Source organism: Loxodonta africana, chromosome 21, assembly GCF_030014295.1.
Source record: "Loxodonta africana isolate mLoxAfr1 chromosome 21, mLoxAfr1.hap2, whole genome shotgun sequence".
In the NCBI taxonomy this organism is placed as follows: domain Eukaryota; kingdom Metazoa; phylum Chordata; class Mammalia; order Proboscidea; family Elephantidae; genus Loxodonta; species Loxodonta africana.
In genome coordinates, this window is record NC_087362.1 from 48,474,537 (window position 1) to 48,486,887 (window position 12,351).

A 12,351-nucleotide genomic window follows, 5' to 3' on the forward strand; every position below is an offset into this window, starting at 1 on the left:
CTTAACTAGAGCTATGGGGATGAACTGGAGCAGCTCCAAACTTTCTGTAACCCCATGATTTGTCAAGGTGTTTAAGCAGACTAAATGAGACAGGTAAAAGAGTGAGTACTTTCTGATTCAAATAAAGATAACTGGAGGTAGAATAGAAAAAACACTTGTAACTAGCTAAGTGCCAGCTGTAGGCCTTGGGTGTCTTACCATCAGGAGGCACAGATTCCGGAAGGCAAAGCAAACGTGTGAAGCAGTCCATGGGCAGGCGTGTGCCCCTTCTAAACAGGGAGCACTCCTCAGCTGTAGCTGAGAGGTGGCCTCATGGGAATGCAGGCCCAGCATTACACTAACCTTTCAGAAACCAGAAAGCTCAATTTTTACTCCTGAGTTTTAAGTGCTAACAGCTGACCAAACCAAACCCTTGCAGGCCAGGTCTTCATAGTTTACAGATTTTGATCTGGAGGCTGGACAATAGAACTGTCCACGTTCCTTAAACACCTCAGCCAAACCTGAGGTCTCAGGGGGAAAGGGGTCCTGCAAACCCCACTGTGAGAACAGGCCTGAGATGACTCCCTGCTCTGCTTACTAGAGAAGAGAGAAGCTGAGAGAGAAAACCAGACGGTCTTTTTATCAGAAGCAAGAGTGGACTTCTAAGAGCCCTAGGCAAAAGTCAAAGATGAGAACACTCAGGGGCTCCAGAAGGGAAAAGGATTTATTAGACCATTTCCAGGACAGGAACCCAGGGGCAGTGGCTGGGCTCAGTGTTGTCACATTCAGAGGGAAGACAAGGGAGCAGTGAAACCCAGCTAACTGCGGCCTTCGCGCATTCTCACCTACACAGCTTTGTGCTCACAAAGACTGTCTCCTCCTCCTGCAAGAACGACATGAGGCCCTGGATGCACATTGAGGGGGATCTTTGTAGGCAGTGTGGGCTGGGGACCCAGGGGCATCAGCCAGTCTGTTCTCCAGTTCAACTTGGGTCTAAATGGGGGGCAGGGCTGGCAAGCCACCCTAAAGGGTTTGCTGCACCCACCCCACAACAGGGCCGTTCCCACTCCTTGATGCCTCCAGGTGATTTTATTTTTTATTTATAAACAAGACAAAAATCCAAGCAGCATTAATTTAGGGGAACACAAAGGTTTTAAAAAAAAAAGACATGGGCAGGAACAGGAGTTGGTGAGCATCCAGAAGAGAAGGAGGAGTAAGAGCCAGGATTCCACTGTGAGCCAAATGTGCTTTGTAGCGTCTCTGTGGCTAAGGAGGCCCTTCCTGCCTGCTCCCTGCTGGCAACCAGGCAGCAGAGGGGACGCTGTAGTGACTTTAGGACAGCTCTGGAGCTCTGTCTGGCCACCAACGTGAGCACTGTGGATTTGCCCCGATCAACCTCCCACCTTCATTATCACCCAAGTGAAGAAGCTTTTAACTCTCTTGTCCAAAGTCCTCTGAGAACTTCTTCACTTTCAGAAGATCGTCTGCATTCACAGTGGGCCGGGTGGTGGCCAAAGACCGGAGCATGTCGGACTGCAAGACACGAGCAGACAGCTGAGGAGGGGCTGCGCACCCGGTCCTCAGCCTCCCCTTGTCTCAGACCCATGCAGTTTAGGGTTGGAAGAGGCCTGACTTTGAGGTTACCCAGATGCCCTCCCCTAAATGCAAAACTCCCTACAGTTGTCCACTTCTGCTTGAATGGCCCCTGTGACAGGCATTCTGCCTCTGCCAGGCAACCCATGTCATTTCCAGATGGGCCTATTTCTGATCTGAGAGAAGCTAAGCAGCCCATCATCACCATTAGCAGCTCTTTCTTAGCTACACGCCCACCCCACCAATCATAATGGCAGACACCTGGCAGAACAGGCGAGACAGTTGGCAAAACTAAGGTAACAGAGGGGACAAGACTATTCAGGTGAGTGGCTGCCTTTGGACTACATCAAATCAAATCACACTGACATATATTTACTGGTCTCTTCCGTGTGCAAAATAAGCCAAACCCATGGCATGATGCAGTCGCATAATCTGATCTTTACTCTTTTTGCTGAAGAAAATAAAACACTAACTGCTACATCCTGGGTCCTCACTGAGTCTAATGGCAGTAGCCCCAGCTACCCAGAGCCACAAACGCCATTCTCTGTTTAGGAGAAGGCACAGCAGCCCAGGACAGCAAAGCAGAGAAGCTTATGTTTATCCTAGGACCCAAGCTCCAATTTTCTGGGCTCTGTGCAGTCCTCTCTCCCAGTTGGTTACTTACCATGCAAACCACAGGCTCTAAGAGTTTGTCACTAGGGACATCCATCCAAGTCATCTCCATGGCCCCCAGGTCCCCTGGTGAACATGGGGTCAGGAGGTCATCAATCATAATGCTAGGGTTGGTGCGGGAAGGGCCACAGACCTGAAAGCAAAAGGGAGTTTGGCTGGAGTGGCTACCAATCAGTGTTTGGGGGTAGGGACAGAAAGCCTCAGATTTCTGAATCCTAAAGAGAAGGTAATGGTTGGTATGAACGCCTGGGTTTCTGGGCCATCTAGGCGATCAGAGGTTTGAGGAGGGATAGGCCCTACTAAAGCTCTTAGGCTGAGTAGTCAATGTGACTCAAGGTCTGAGTTCAGAGGTTCATTATCAGCATGTTGCTCCAGTCACTGTCTCCAGAATCTGTCTGTAGCCCCAGATACCTTGATACCCTCCTCATTAACTCCACTGAATCTCAGTACAATGCAGGGATACCAAAGATGTTTTTCCAACCAATTCTGCTCCATTGGCAACATTTCTCCAAATATCCTCAAGGCTCATTCCCTTACATCCCTCAAGTGTTGCCCACCCTACTCCACACATCGGCAAGCCCCAACCTCCCTTCACCTGCTCTATTTCCCCGCTCACCGCCCTCTAAGACACTAGTGTTTTGTTTATTATCTGTCTCTCCCCACCAGGAAGAGGGCTGCTAGAGGGCAGGGACTTTTGTCTTTTGTGGCCACTCATGTCTCCCTAGCGCCTAGAAAAGTGCCAGGCACATAGTAGGACCCATAACAGACACTCAACAAAGAACTGCTGAATAATGGATGAGTCCTTACCATCTGTAATTTTATATCCAACACTTTTCAAACATTAGGTGTCCACCATGCACAGAAAGCAGAGCTAACTGGAGGCTGCAGAGGACAGCACCCCATCCTCTAGACATGCACAATCTGAGATGGCCGCACTTGGGCAGGAAGAGCTGTAAGGAGGGCGAGAGTGTGTGCAAGCCCCCTGGAGCGAGGGCTTGCTTTGCATTTGCCCTTGGTTCTCTAGGAGACTGGGAATGTGTCACCTAAGCAGCCAGGCAACAGGGCCAGGGAGCTGACAAAGAAAACCAATTGCCCTCCTTTCCTGTGACAGTTTCCAAGCACCTCCTTGCCGGCCTACTCACCTTTTTGAAGTGTGTTGCCGACTGTACTTTTCTAACGGGCTGCATGAGGCAGTCCCGCACAATGATGCTGATGTCTGCGCCCGAGTAGCCTTCCGTCTTCCGGGCCAGTTCCTGGATGTTGGCATCCGTGAGGTTGTGGGGAGTGCTCCCCAAATGCAACCGGAACATCTGGGCCCGGGCAGCTTCCTCTGGCAACGGGATGTAAATCCGCTTTTCAAACCTAGGGAGCCAAGCACACGGCAGAAATTGAAAGCAGGTGATGGAATGGTATCAATCGAAAGGGGAGGCATGGAGATTTTAGATTCTACAGAAGTGAGATGACTTTACGGGCCAGTGATGCCAAGCAGCATGGCCCTAAAGCAGACTTCACAAAGGGCTCTATTCCTCATACAGACATGGAGAAGCCTCGGGAAATGGTTTAGGCTGCAGCCAAAGGGCTGCCTGGAGCAGGTGGACTGTGGCTGAAGGAAGACTTCAGCCCCTAGCACCTGCTGGGGAAGACTCACCTCCTTCTAATAGCTGAATCCAGTACCCATGGGATATTTGTGGCACCAAGAACCAGAGTCCCATCATTGTTATTCCCCACCCCTGTGCAGAAAGGGAAACAAAGATGTTGACTCTGAAAATACCTTCCACGATCAGTTAGAACCTTTGGGGAAGAACCTCAGGAGCTTCGTGTGTCCATGACCTAAAGCCACCACTGGCAGAGGTTCCAACTAAAATTAAGCCATGTGCTAGCCTGGAAGTTGCTGGGGATGAAGGGACCCATGACCCTGCTATGACAGGATGGACAGAAAGGCAGCCGGCAAAGGCCTCTGGAACCTCTCATCATGAAAGCCCATCTAAGATGGAGCCCTTCAAAGATGGAGCTGAGAATCTTCCCCTCCATTCTATGGGTGATCAAATTGAGCCACAACTAAATAATGAAGCCCTAGGCTGGCCTGAAGTGGAACGAGAACCAACGCAGCAACCCAGGGCTAGCACTCACCCTGCATCTGGACCAAGAACTCTGTTTTGATCCTTCGGGCAGCCTCACTCTCATTTTCATTTCGGGATCCACAGAGGGAATCCACCTCATCGATGAAGATGATGGAGGGCTTGTGCTGCCTGGCCAGCTCAAACAGATTCTTTACTAGCCTGTGCAGGTGAGAATGGGATTGGGATCTGGACACTCACATGCCCACCCAAGGTCTCAGTCACCACCTCTCTCCTCTTGCCCTTCCCACAAGGAGACTGAGACCATGGTCATGCTTGGATTTCAGAAAAAATGGTGGTAACAAATCCTCTGGCAGCACTGTACCAAGGAGAAGAGCAAGCCGTGGTGTCAGCTCCAATCTTGGTAGCCATAGTCATTAGCTCTAGACTTAGGACAAGTCCCTTCCCTTCCTCTGAGTCTCAGTTTCATCATCTGCAAAATGGGAGTTGGTGTAGGGAATAAATTAACTAAAGTGTAATGAAGTGCCCCGACAGGGGATTCTCAACTAATAATTAATGTCAGTTCCTTCTCCTTCCCTTCTGGAGTACTTTCTTTCTTCCAAAGTCCTTTCAATTGGCTTGTCAAGACAATGCCCCATTCAATAAGCTAGCAAGACATCATTCTCCTGGCTACTTCTCCCTGAATATCCACCAGCAGCTACTCTGGAAGGCGACTCTGAGGCACAGGGAAACTGCAGGGCTAGTGGCTGGTGGGGCCCCAGAGGGCAAGACCTGATGGCTGACTTACTTCTCACTCTCTCCCAACCACTTAGACATCAAATCTGAGGAGGACACAGAGAAGAAGGTGGTGTTATTGGCCTCTGTTGCCACAGCTTTGGCCAGATAGGATTTCCCTGTGCCAGGGGGTCCAAAGAGCAGTATTCCTCGCCAAGGGGTACGCTTGCCTACAATAAAGAATAAACCAAAGTGAGCTGCTTTCTGATCAGGGAAAGTGGACAGAAAAAAGCAGAGAATCCTTAGTCACTATAAACACAGTCAGAAATAAAAGGTTCTATAATTGATTGTAGAAGCAAAGGAGTAAAGGCAACTAAGTTACCTGCTGAGAGCTTAGCCCTAGTCCTTGCTAATGACCCCCATGACCTTCTAAAGTGACACTGGCTGTGGTACTGGTTCCTGACCCTGCCCACTTACTGGGATGGTAAATTCAAAGTTTAGTCACAAGGGTTTTTGACATCAGAGAGAAGCCAAGGAATAGAGGATCACAGTCAGCGAGCCCTGGGGCCTCTCTCTTCCTTCTCCTGGGAAGACCAGAGCCCTTACCCTCTCAGGGCGAATGGAGGTGAGCTGCCACCTGCTCCTAGATACCTTCAGAGTGGCTACCTCAGAAGCCTCATATTTTTACATGTGGGCTTAAAGTGGCTCAACTCTCACCTGTGAACAAATGTGGGAATTTAATTGGCAAAATGACAGCTTCTTTAAGGGCCTCCTTAGCCCCCTCTAGCCCAGCCACATCACTCCACCGAATGTTGGGCTTCTCCATCACAACAGCACCTGCAACAGGGAGGCAGAACATTCAACTCCAAGCCTGGCCAGTGAACATGAGCCAATCCACCAGGAGACCCTTGGCATGTCCCCTTCCCATTGCCATGGGGCCCTGAGCCTCTTACCCATCAGTTGCTCTTGCAATTTCTTTTTCTCTGGATTATCCCCTTCACTGTCACTATCACTGCTAGGAAAGGAGAGACAAGATGATAAGTTGGCATTTCATTCTGGGAGCAATAGGCCATTGGCACAGAGGCTCTGAGTGAGACCAAGCTCTGGCTACTAGCACAGGGGCAAAGGAACACTTCCTATGCTCAACATCGGGGAGTGGCTGGCAAGTAGGTACCTTGATGACATTAGGGCCACGTTATCAGCAACTCACTTCTGGGCCCCCCCAGGAAACACTCTCATAACCCACCCTTGTTTCTTCATTAAGGAAAGAAGAATAGAGACGTCTGCCCTCTCCAGAATGCTGGGGAGAGAAATGTGTTTTGGCTGCATTTAAACAGCAGCCAGTCAAGCAAATGCAGATGTCATTAGTCTTTCATACAGACTCTCGGGAACAGACAGCTGTGACTCCAAAGTATACCCATTCTTCATTTATCAACGTGGTTAGGTTCCAAAGACCAGGTCATTATGTAAAAATTGGCATTATGCAAAAATGGAGGATGAACACATCAGATCACAAAATGGAAGATAGCTATTTTATTACATTAACTGCCAAATTACATCATTACATAACTGTCAAACCATTGAGAATCACTGCCCAGACAAGTTGACACATAACTATAACCGTCACATCCCAGGTTACTTTTGCCTCGCACCTCAGCGCTACTGTCAAGACAAACATCATTAATGCGCAAAATAGATTTTTCACTATTGCCATAAATGCAAAATGTCAAATAATGAGACAGTTGATAAGTGAGGAGTGGGTGTAGTCACATTCCAAAGGACAGGGAAGAGGTAAACATTTAAATGTAAAGGGGAGTGCCTGGGAAAAAGAACACAATAACTAGTCTATTCCAATGGCTGAGTCTTATCCTGAAATAATTTATTTGCCGTCCTCAAAATGGTTTCATCCTTCTTGGAGCTCCTTGGCCACCTGCCCCTTCCCAGGTGTGTTTCTCAGTCTGGGAAATAAAAACAGGAGCATACTCTCCATAAAGGAGGAGAGGGAGGCTCTGCTCACTGAGGCAGCTGACACGCCACCCTACGTTTCTTCATTCCATGACTCTCTCACCTCCAGGATACTGCTGGCCTTTATGTTCTCTGTGGGACTTACATCCACTAGCTGGAATCACCATGGTGGGTGAACCACAGATCCAAGGTGAAAGGCTGTGGAGAGAGCACTGGCTTTGGAATCACAAACAGAGGCTCTGGAACATTGGGCAGGCTCTCCTGTACTAGCTCTGGCAAATCTCTGCTGCCTCATCTGTCGAGGAAGATGATAACTGTTTAACAATAATAATGATGGATACTCATTTAGTGCTAAGTGCCAAGCAAAAGGAGCCCTGGTGGCACAGTGGTTAATCACTCAGCTGCTAACAGAAAGGTCAGTGGTTAGAACCTACCAGCTGCTCTGAGGGAGAAAGATGTGGCAGTCTGCTTCTGTAAAGATTATTGCCTTGGAAACCCTATGGGGCAGTTCTTCTCTCTCCTATAGGGTCACTATGAGTTAGAATCAACTCGACAGCAATGGGTTTGGTTTTTTGGTTTTTAAGTGTCAAGACTTTTTCTAAGGACATTGTCCAGATCATTTCATTTGCTCCTTACAATAGCTACTAGCATGGAAATTCCATTCTCTCCCCCCTTTTGCAGACAAGGAAACTGGAGGCACAGGGGGGTCATGGCATATGTCCAAGGTGACAAGCTGGAAGCGGTCAACCTAAAGTTCTACCTTGACAGTTTAGCTGCAGAGTCCAGTCTTAACCTCCATGCTGGGCTCCCCATCTCCCCCGCCACCAGCTTTTTTATACATTTCCAAAGGGATAATATATATATACACACACACATATATATATTATTTTTAATACATATATTTATTAATACATATTATATATATTTATATATATATGAAAGTATTCTGTTAAGTGCTTAATGAAAGCAGCTGCAAGCATTATTACTATTATGATAACTCCTCATAAGGAAGACACTGTGGAAGTCCAACGCAGCATTAGTTCCAAGAATGACAGTGACACATGAAAAGGGCACATGGATTGGGGACTCCGGGGCTGTCCTAAGCTAGCCAGCCTGTGCTCGGGGCAGTACACACTCCTCCCTCTGCACTTACCCCTTGCCCTCACTCTGGTTCTCTTTGACTGGCTTCTTGCCATGCTTCTCTTTGTTTCGTAGATAATCCTTCAGCTTCTCTGCCCGGTCTAGGTACTGCATGCACTTGGCGCGAATGCTCTCCTTGGCCTTGTCGCTGTGTGCCTCATCTGCAGGAGGGAACCAGAGAGGTATCCTGTGAGCCCTGGTGCCCACCCTCCTTCTGCAGAGACTCCTCGGCAGAGGACCCGAGCATGACTCACACTTGATGGCATGTAGGAAATACTCCACAGCATGCTGGTAGAGCCGAAGTGCCTCCTCGTAGTTCTTGGCTTTATCCTCTTCTGTAGCTTTTGTCACCAGATCAATGGCTTTCTGGAGAGGCAAAACGAAGAGTTCCGTACTCCCGTAGAGGCCCAGAAAGGCCCTGGCAGCAGGAAACACTGATGAGAGATACTGCCAGGACTGTGGATTTGTCAGTCACAGACCAGTATGTCAGCCTACTTTTCCAACATCAACTAACAAGGCCTGGAAAGGGAACTTTAAAAGCTAGTTGTCCCTCTTCACAATAAACACATGCTATTAAAAGCAACTTCCTACTCAGCCCCTGCTCTGGATTTCAGCAAGCAGAAGCCTGATCTAACACCTCAGGTAAGGTCTCAAAGGGAGAGTTCTCAGGACTTTGCATCCTGTGGCCTCAAGGGAAAGAGACACAGTCACAGACGGAGAGCCTAGGATCAGGAAACAGTGGGACAAATAGATTGCTATGCAGCTCAGCACGGAGGCCAGAAAGTACACTTGGCCTTGAAGACCAGAGAGGAGCTAGCCAGACAGGGAAGTCCTTCATTGACCAGAGGTTTTCTATGGGATCGATTTAAAGGGACTTTTATTTCCTTCTACTGGCCTAAGTCAACTTGCTTCTCTAGGCTGAAGAGAGAAGACAGTTGTCCTAAAGACAGGTACCTAAGGAGGGGATGCTTGGGCACAGAGTTCACTATACCAGTAGTTCCAGTAAGGAAAGTGTTTGGTTATAGCTGAGACAAATATGTGCTGCTAATTGAGGGGCACTGTCCTCTGGAACCTTCTAAGAACTCAGAGTGAGTGAGTGAGTCTCTGTGAATCTTATAAATTCTGCAGGCCTGTGCCCCAGTCTGAACGAAAAGCATACTGGCTCTTTTCAGGCAGCTGCCCACACCCACATACCCACTTTTAGAAACTGCAGCTTCTCGAACCAGAAGCATTACCAGAAATTACCATCCTCTGTCAGATACAGCTCTGTTCCCCCGGCGTATACCCAGAACCCCATCCACAGTAAACAATAAACCTCCTGGCCAGCTTCTTGCGGGGCCGGGGCATTTGCGAAGTCCTTCCTTATTTGAAGGTAAGATGTCTCAGAAGGACATGGACTACAACACTAACAGACGGGGGTAAATTAGGCCAAGCTGATGGCAAATGAACTCCAGACTAAAGAGATGAGAAAAAGGTGTAAAAGAGTATTGGCTCCTACCTTCAAGTTTCAGCTCCCTCCTCTACCTACAAATAGAAATTGGCTAGGAGCCCTGGACCTTCTTGGATGATTGGCTTACATACAAGCTTCACTTATCTAGTCTCTCTCCCCCGGAGAGCCCTTTAGATAAGACATGAGGCAGTGCTCCTGCCCCTGGTGGCTTCTCTTCTCCAGAATAAACACCCCCAGCTCCTTGGACTTTTTCCTTCCCTAGCTTCTATGTTGTTATTGTTGTTGTTAGTTGCCATGAGTCAATTCCAACTCATGGTGACCCCGTGTGTGCAGAGCAGAACCGTTCCACAGGGTTTTCAAGCCTGTGACATTTCAGAAGCAGATCACAGGCCTGTCTTCTGAGGCACCTCTGGGTTTGTTTGAACTACCAATCTTTCAGCTGGTAGTATAGTGCTTAACCATTTGCACATCCAGGGACACCCAAGCGTCCCTAGTCCTTTTGAAAGGTGAGGCCCAGAACAATACTAGGAGGTGGAGCACAGCAGGCCTGGCCCATGCCCTCCCTCCTTCAAAATACTCAATTAATACACCTAAGAGTACATTAGATTTTTCTGGCAATCACATGCAGTTTTTCCATATGCAGGAGGCTTTACCTTCAATTTGGAGAGGAAGAGCTTTGTATAACAGTATAGTAAGGTGACAAACAATACTGCCAGTCCTGCCACACTTCTAGTAACACGTATGGTGAAGAATAAGGAAGAAAGTAAAGATGTGCTAACAAAGAGGTTGGCAAACTTCTGTAAAGGGCCAGACAGTAAACATTTTAGACTTTGCCAGCCATATGTTCTCTGTCACCATTACTCAACTCTGCTATTGTAGTGCAAAAGCAGCCACAGAAAGTATAAAAAGGAATGAGCGCTGTTGTGCCCCAAGGACACTTCATTCACAGATATGGAAAGGTGAATTTCATGACTTTCACGTGTCATAAAATAATCTATTTTTTCAACCATTTAGAAATGTAGGAACCTACAACATGGATAAATCTTAAACATTATGCCAAGTGAATGAAGTCAGTCACAAAGCGTTATATATTATATGATCCCATTTACATAAAATGTCCAGAATAGGCAAAAATATACCAACAGAAAGTAGATTAGGAGTTGCCTAGGGCCAGGAGGGTTGTGGGGATGGGGAGTGTTAGCTAAGGGATGCTGGGTTTCTTTTAGGCTGATGAAAATGTTCTAGAACTGACTGTGGTGATGGTTGCACATATCTAGGAATATACCAAAAGCCACTGAACTAGACACTAAATGGATGAATTGTATGGTAAGTGAATTATATCTTAACAAAGCTGTTTTTAAAAATGTAAAAACCATTCTTAGCTCACAGGCCATACAAAAACTGGCTGGGCAGGCTGGATCTGGCCCGAAGACTGGAGTTTGCCCACTCTTGTGATAAGGTATTAGAGCTCTATGGTTGGGATCTGGCTTTGTACCCCAGCTAACTCCTGGCCTAATACTGCACTTAATTCCATGCCTCCATTCCCACTTTTTCCTCCCCTCACATACGGGAATGCTACCATCCTTGATGCTCTGGCCAAATGCCCCCTCTTCTATGAAGTCTTGTCTAACACCCCCAAGCACTTCCTCATCACACACTGAGCACTAACAATGTACCAGACACTGTGTTACGAATGTTTGAACTGAAGTACTCAATCCAGACCCATTCTCACAACAACCCTATGAATTATGGTACTCCCATCTCCATTTCACAGACAAGGAAAAGCAAGATTCCAAGATCAAATAAACCAGTCCAAGGTCACATGCTACTGAGTGGCGGGGCAGATTCAAACCCAGGTCTGGAGGCTAAGCGTGTTTATATTTTATGGCCCTGCAGGACTGGCAGCACCAGGTGAATGGGTCAGCCATTCATCCAAGTGCTGCCACCCCAGCAGCGCCCTGCACCACCAGAAGAGAAGTCGGAGACCAGGCAAGAAGCTGGGGCTCCTTCGAAGTGGGGCAGAGGGGCTTCCAGGACCCGGGGCAGAAGGTGGGAGTGAGCATCACCAGAGCGACTAGCCGGAACCAGGGCCGGAGATTGCCCTGGAGGGGCCTGTGGGCCCAGTGATCAAAACGACGGTACCGGGGCGCCGGATGCACGTAGCGGCCTCGGGGCTCGGCCCAGCCAGGGCCGGGGTGGACTGGGAAGGGAAGGCGCCCGTCGGCTCCTATCATGTGAACACAGACCGGGAGGAGCGGGAGGCGCAGACTGCCGGAGCGGGGCTGAGGCCGCAAGGCCCAGGCTTCGGGGGCGGCCGCCGGCCTGCCCGATTCCGCGGCCCGCAGGCCCCGCCGCGCCGAGGTACCTGGAGAGTTGACGTTGTCATTTCATCTCCTGGGTCCGCCCCACACCCCGCGGTGCTGCTTGCGGCCTCAGTTCGGGCCCGGAGAGCCCAGGTGCTGGGTCCGGCACAGGGAACCGGGGGGGTTGGGGCCGAGAGCTGGCAGGTCTGCCGCTCGCAGCGGAGCCGAGTCCCACGGCAAGCGAGGAGCGCGGCCAGAGCGGTCGGGCCCGAGGCGCGCTGCTGCCCCTGGAGGCCTCGGCCGGTACTACAGGGACCGCTCCCCGCTGTGGTCGATTGGCCACCCCGCAGCTAGGCGAGGACTGGGCGGGACAGGGGGCGTGTCAGGGCGGGGTGGGCCTAGTAGGGGGAGGGCTGGGGCGGGGCCTGGGATAGGGGGGTGGGACCAATGCCTAGGT

The 12,351-nt window shown here is 49.3% G+C and overlaps 1 protein-coding gene across 3 annotated transcripts; it reads right to left on the bottom strand.

Annotated features, from left to right (window-relative positions):
* Positions 1-685: 685 nt before the first annotated feature.
* On the bottom strand, positions 686-12,134 carry VPS4A (vacuolar protein sorting 4 homolog A). 3 transcript variants are annotated; one of them, XM_023556612.2, is made up of 11 exons: positions 11,957-12,134; positions 8,396-8,507; positions 8,155-8,302; positions 5,990-6,048; positions 5,754-5,873; positions 5,110-5,266; positions 4,375-4,523; positions 3,893-3,974; positions 3,387-3,606; positions 2,237-2,377; positions 686-1,512 (listed from the first exon to the last, which is right to left on the bottom strand). In XM_023556612.2, the coding sequence occupies exons 1-11, from the start codon at positions 11,975-11,977 to the stop codon at positions 1,411-1,413; spliced, it is 1,311 nt and encodes a 436-aa protein (XP_023412380.1). In that variant the 5' UTR covers positions 11,978-12,134; the 3' UTR covers positions 686-1,410. The 3 variants fall into 3 exon arrangements, with proteins under 3 accessions (XP_023412380.1, XP_023412381.1, XP_003417094.1); XM_023556613.2 differs by having other exon boundaries at positions 5,990-6,051; positions 8,396-8,559; XM_003417046.4 differs by having other exon boundaries at positions 5,990-6,051; positions 11,957-12,133.
* Between the last annotated feature and the right edge of the window lie 217 nt (positions 12,135-12,351).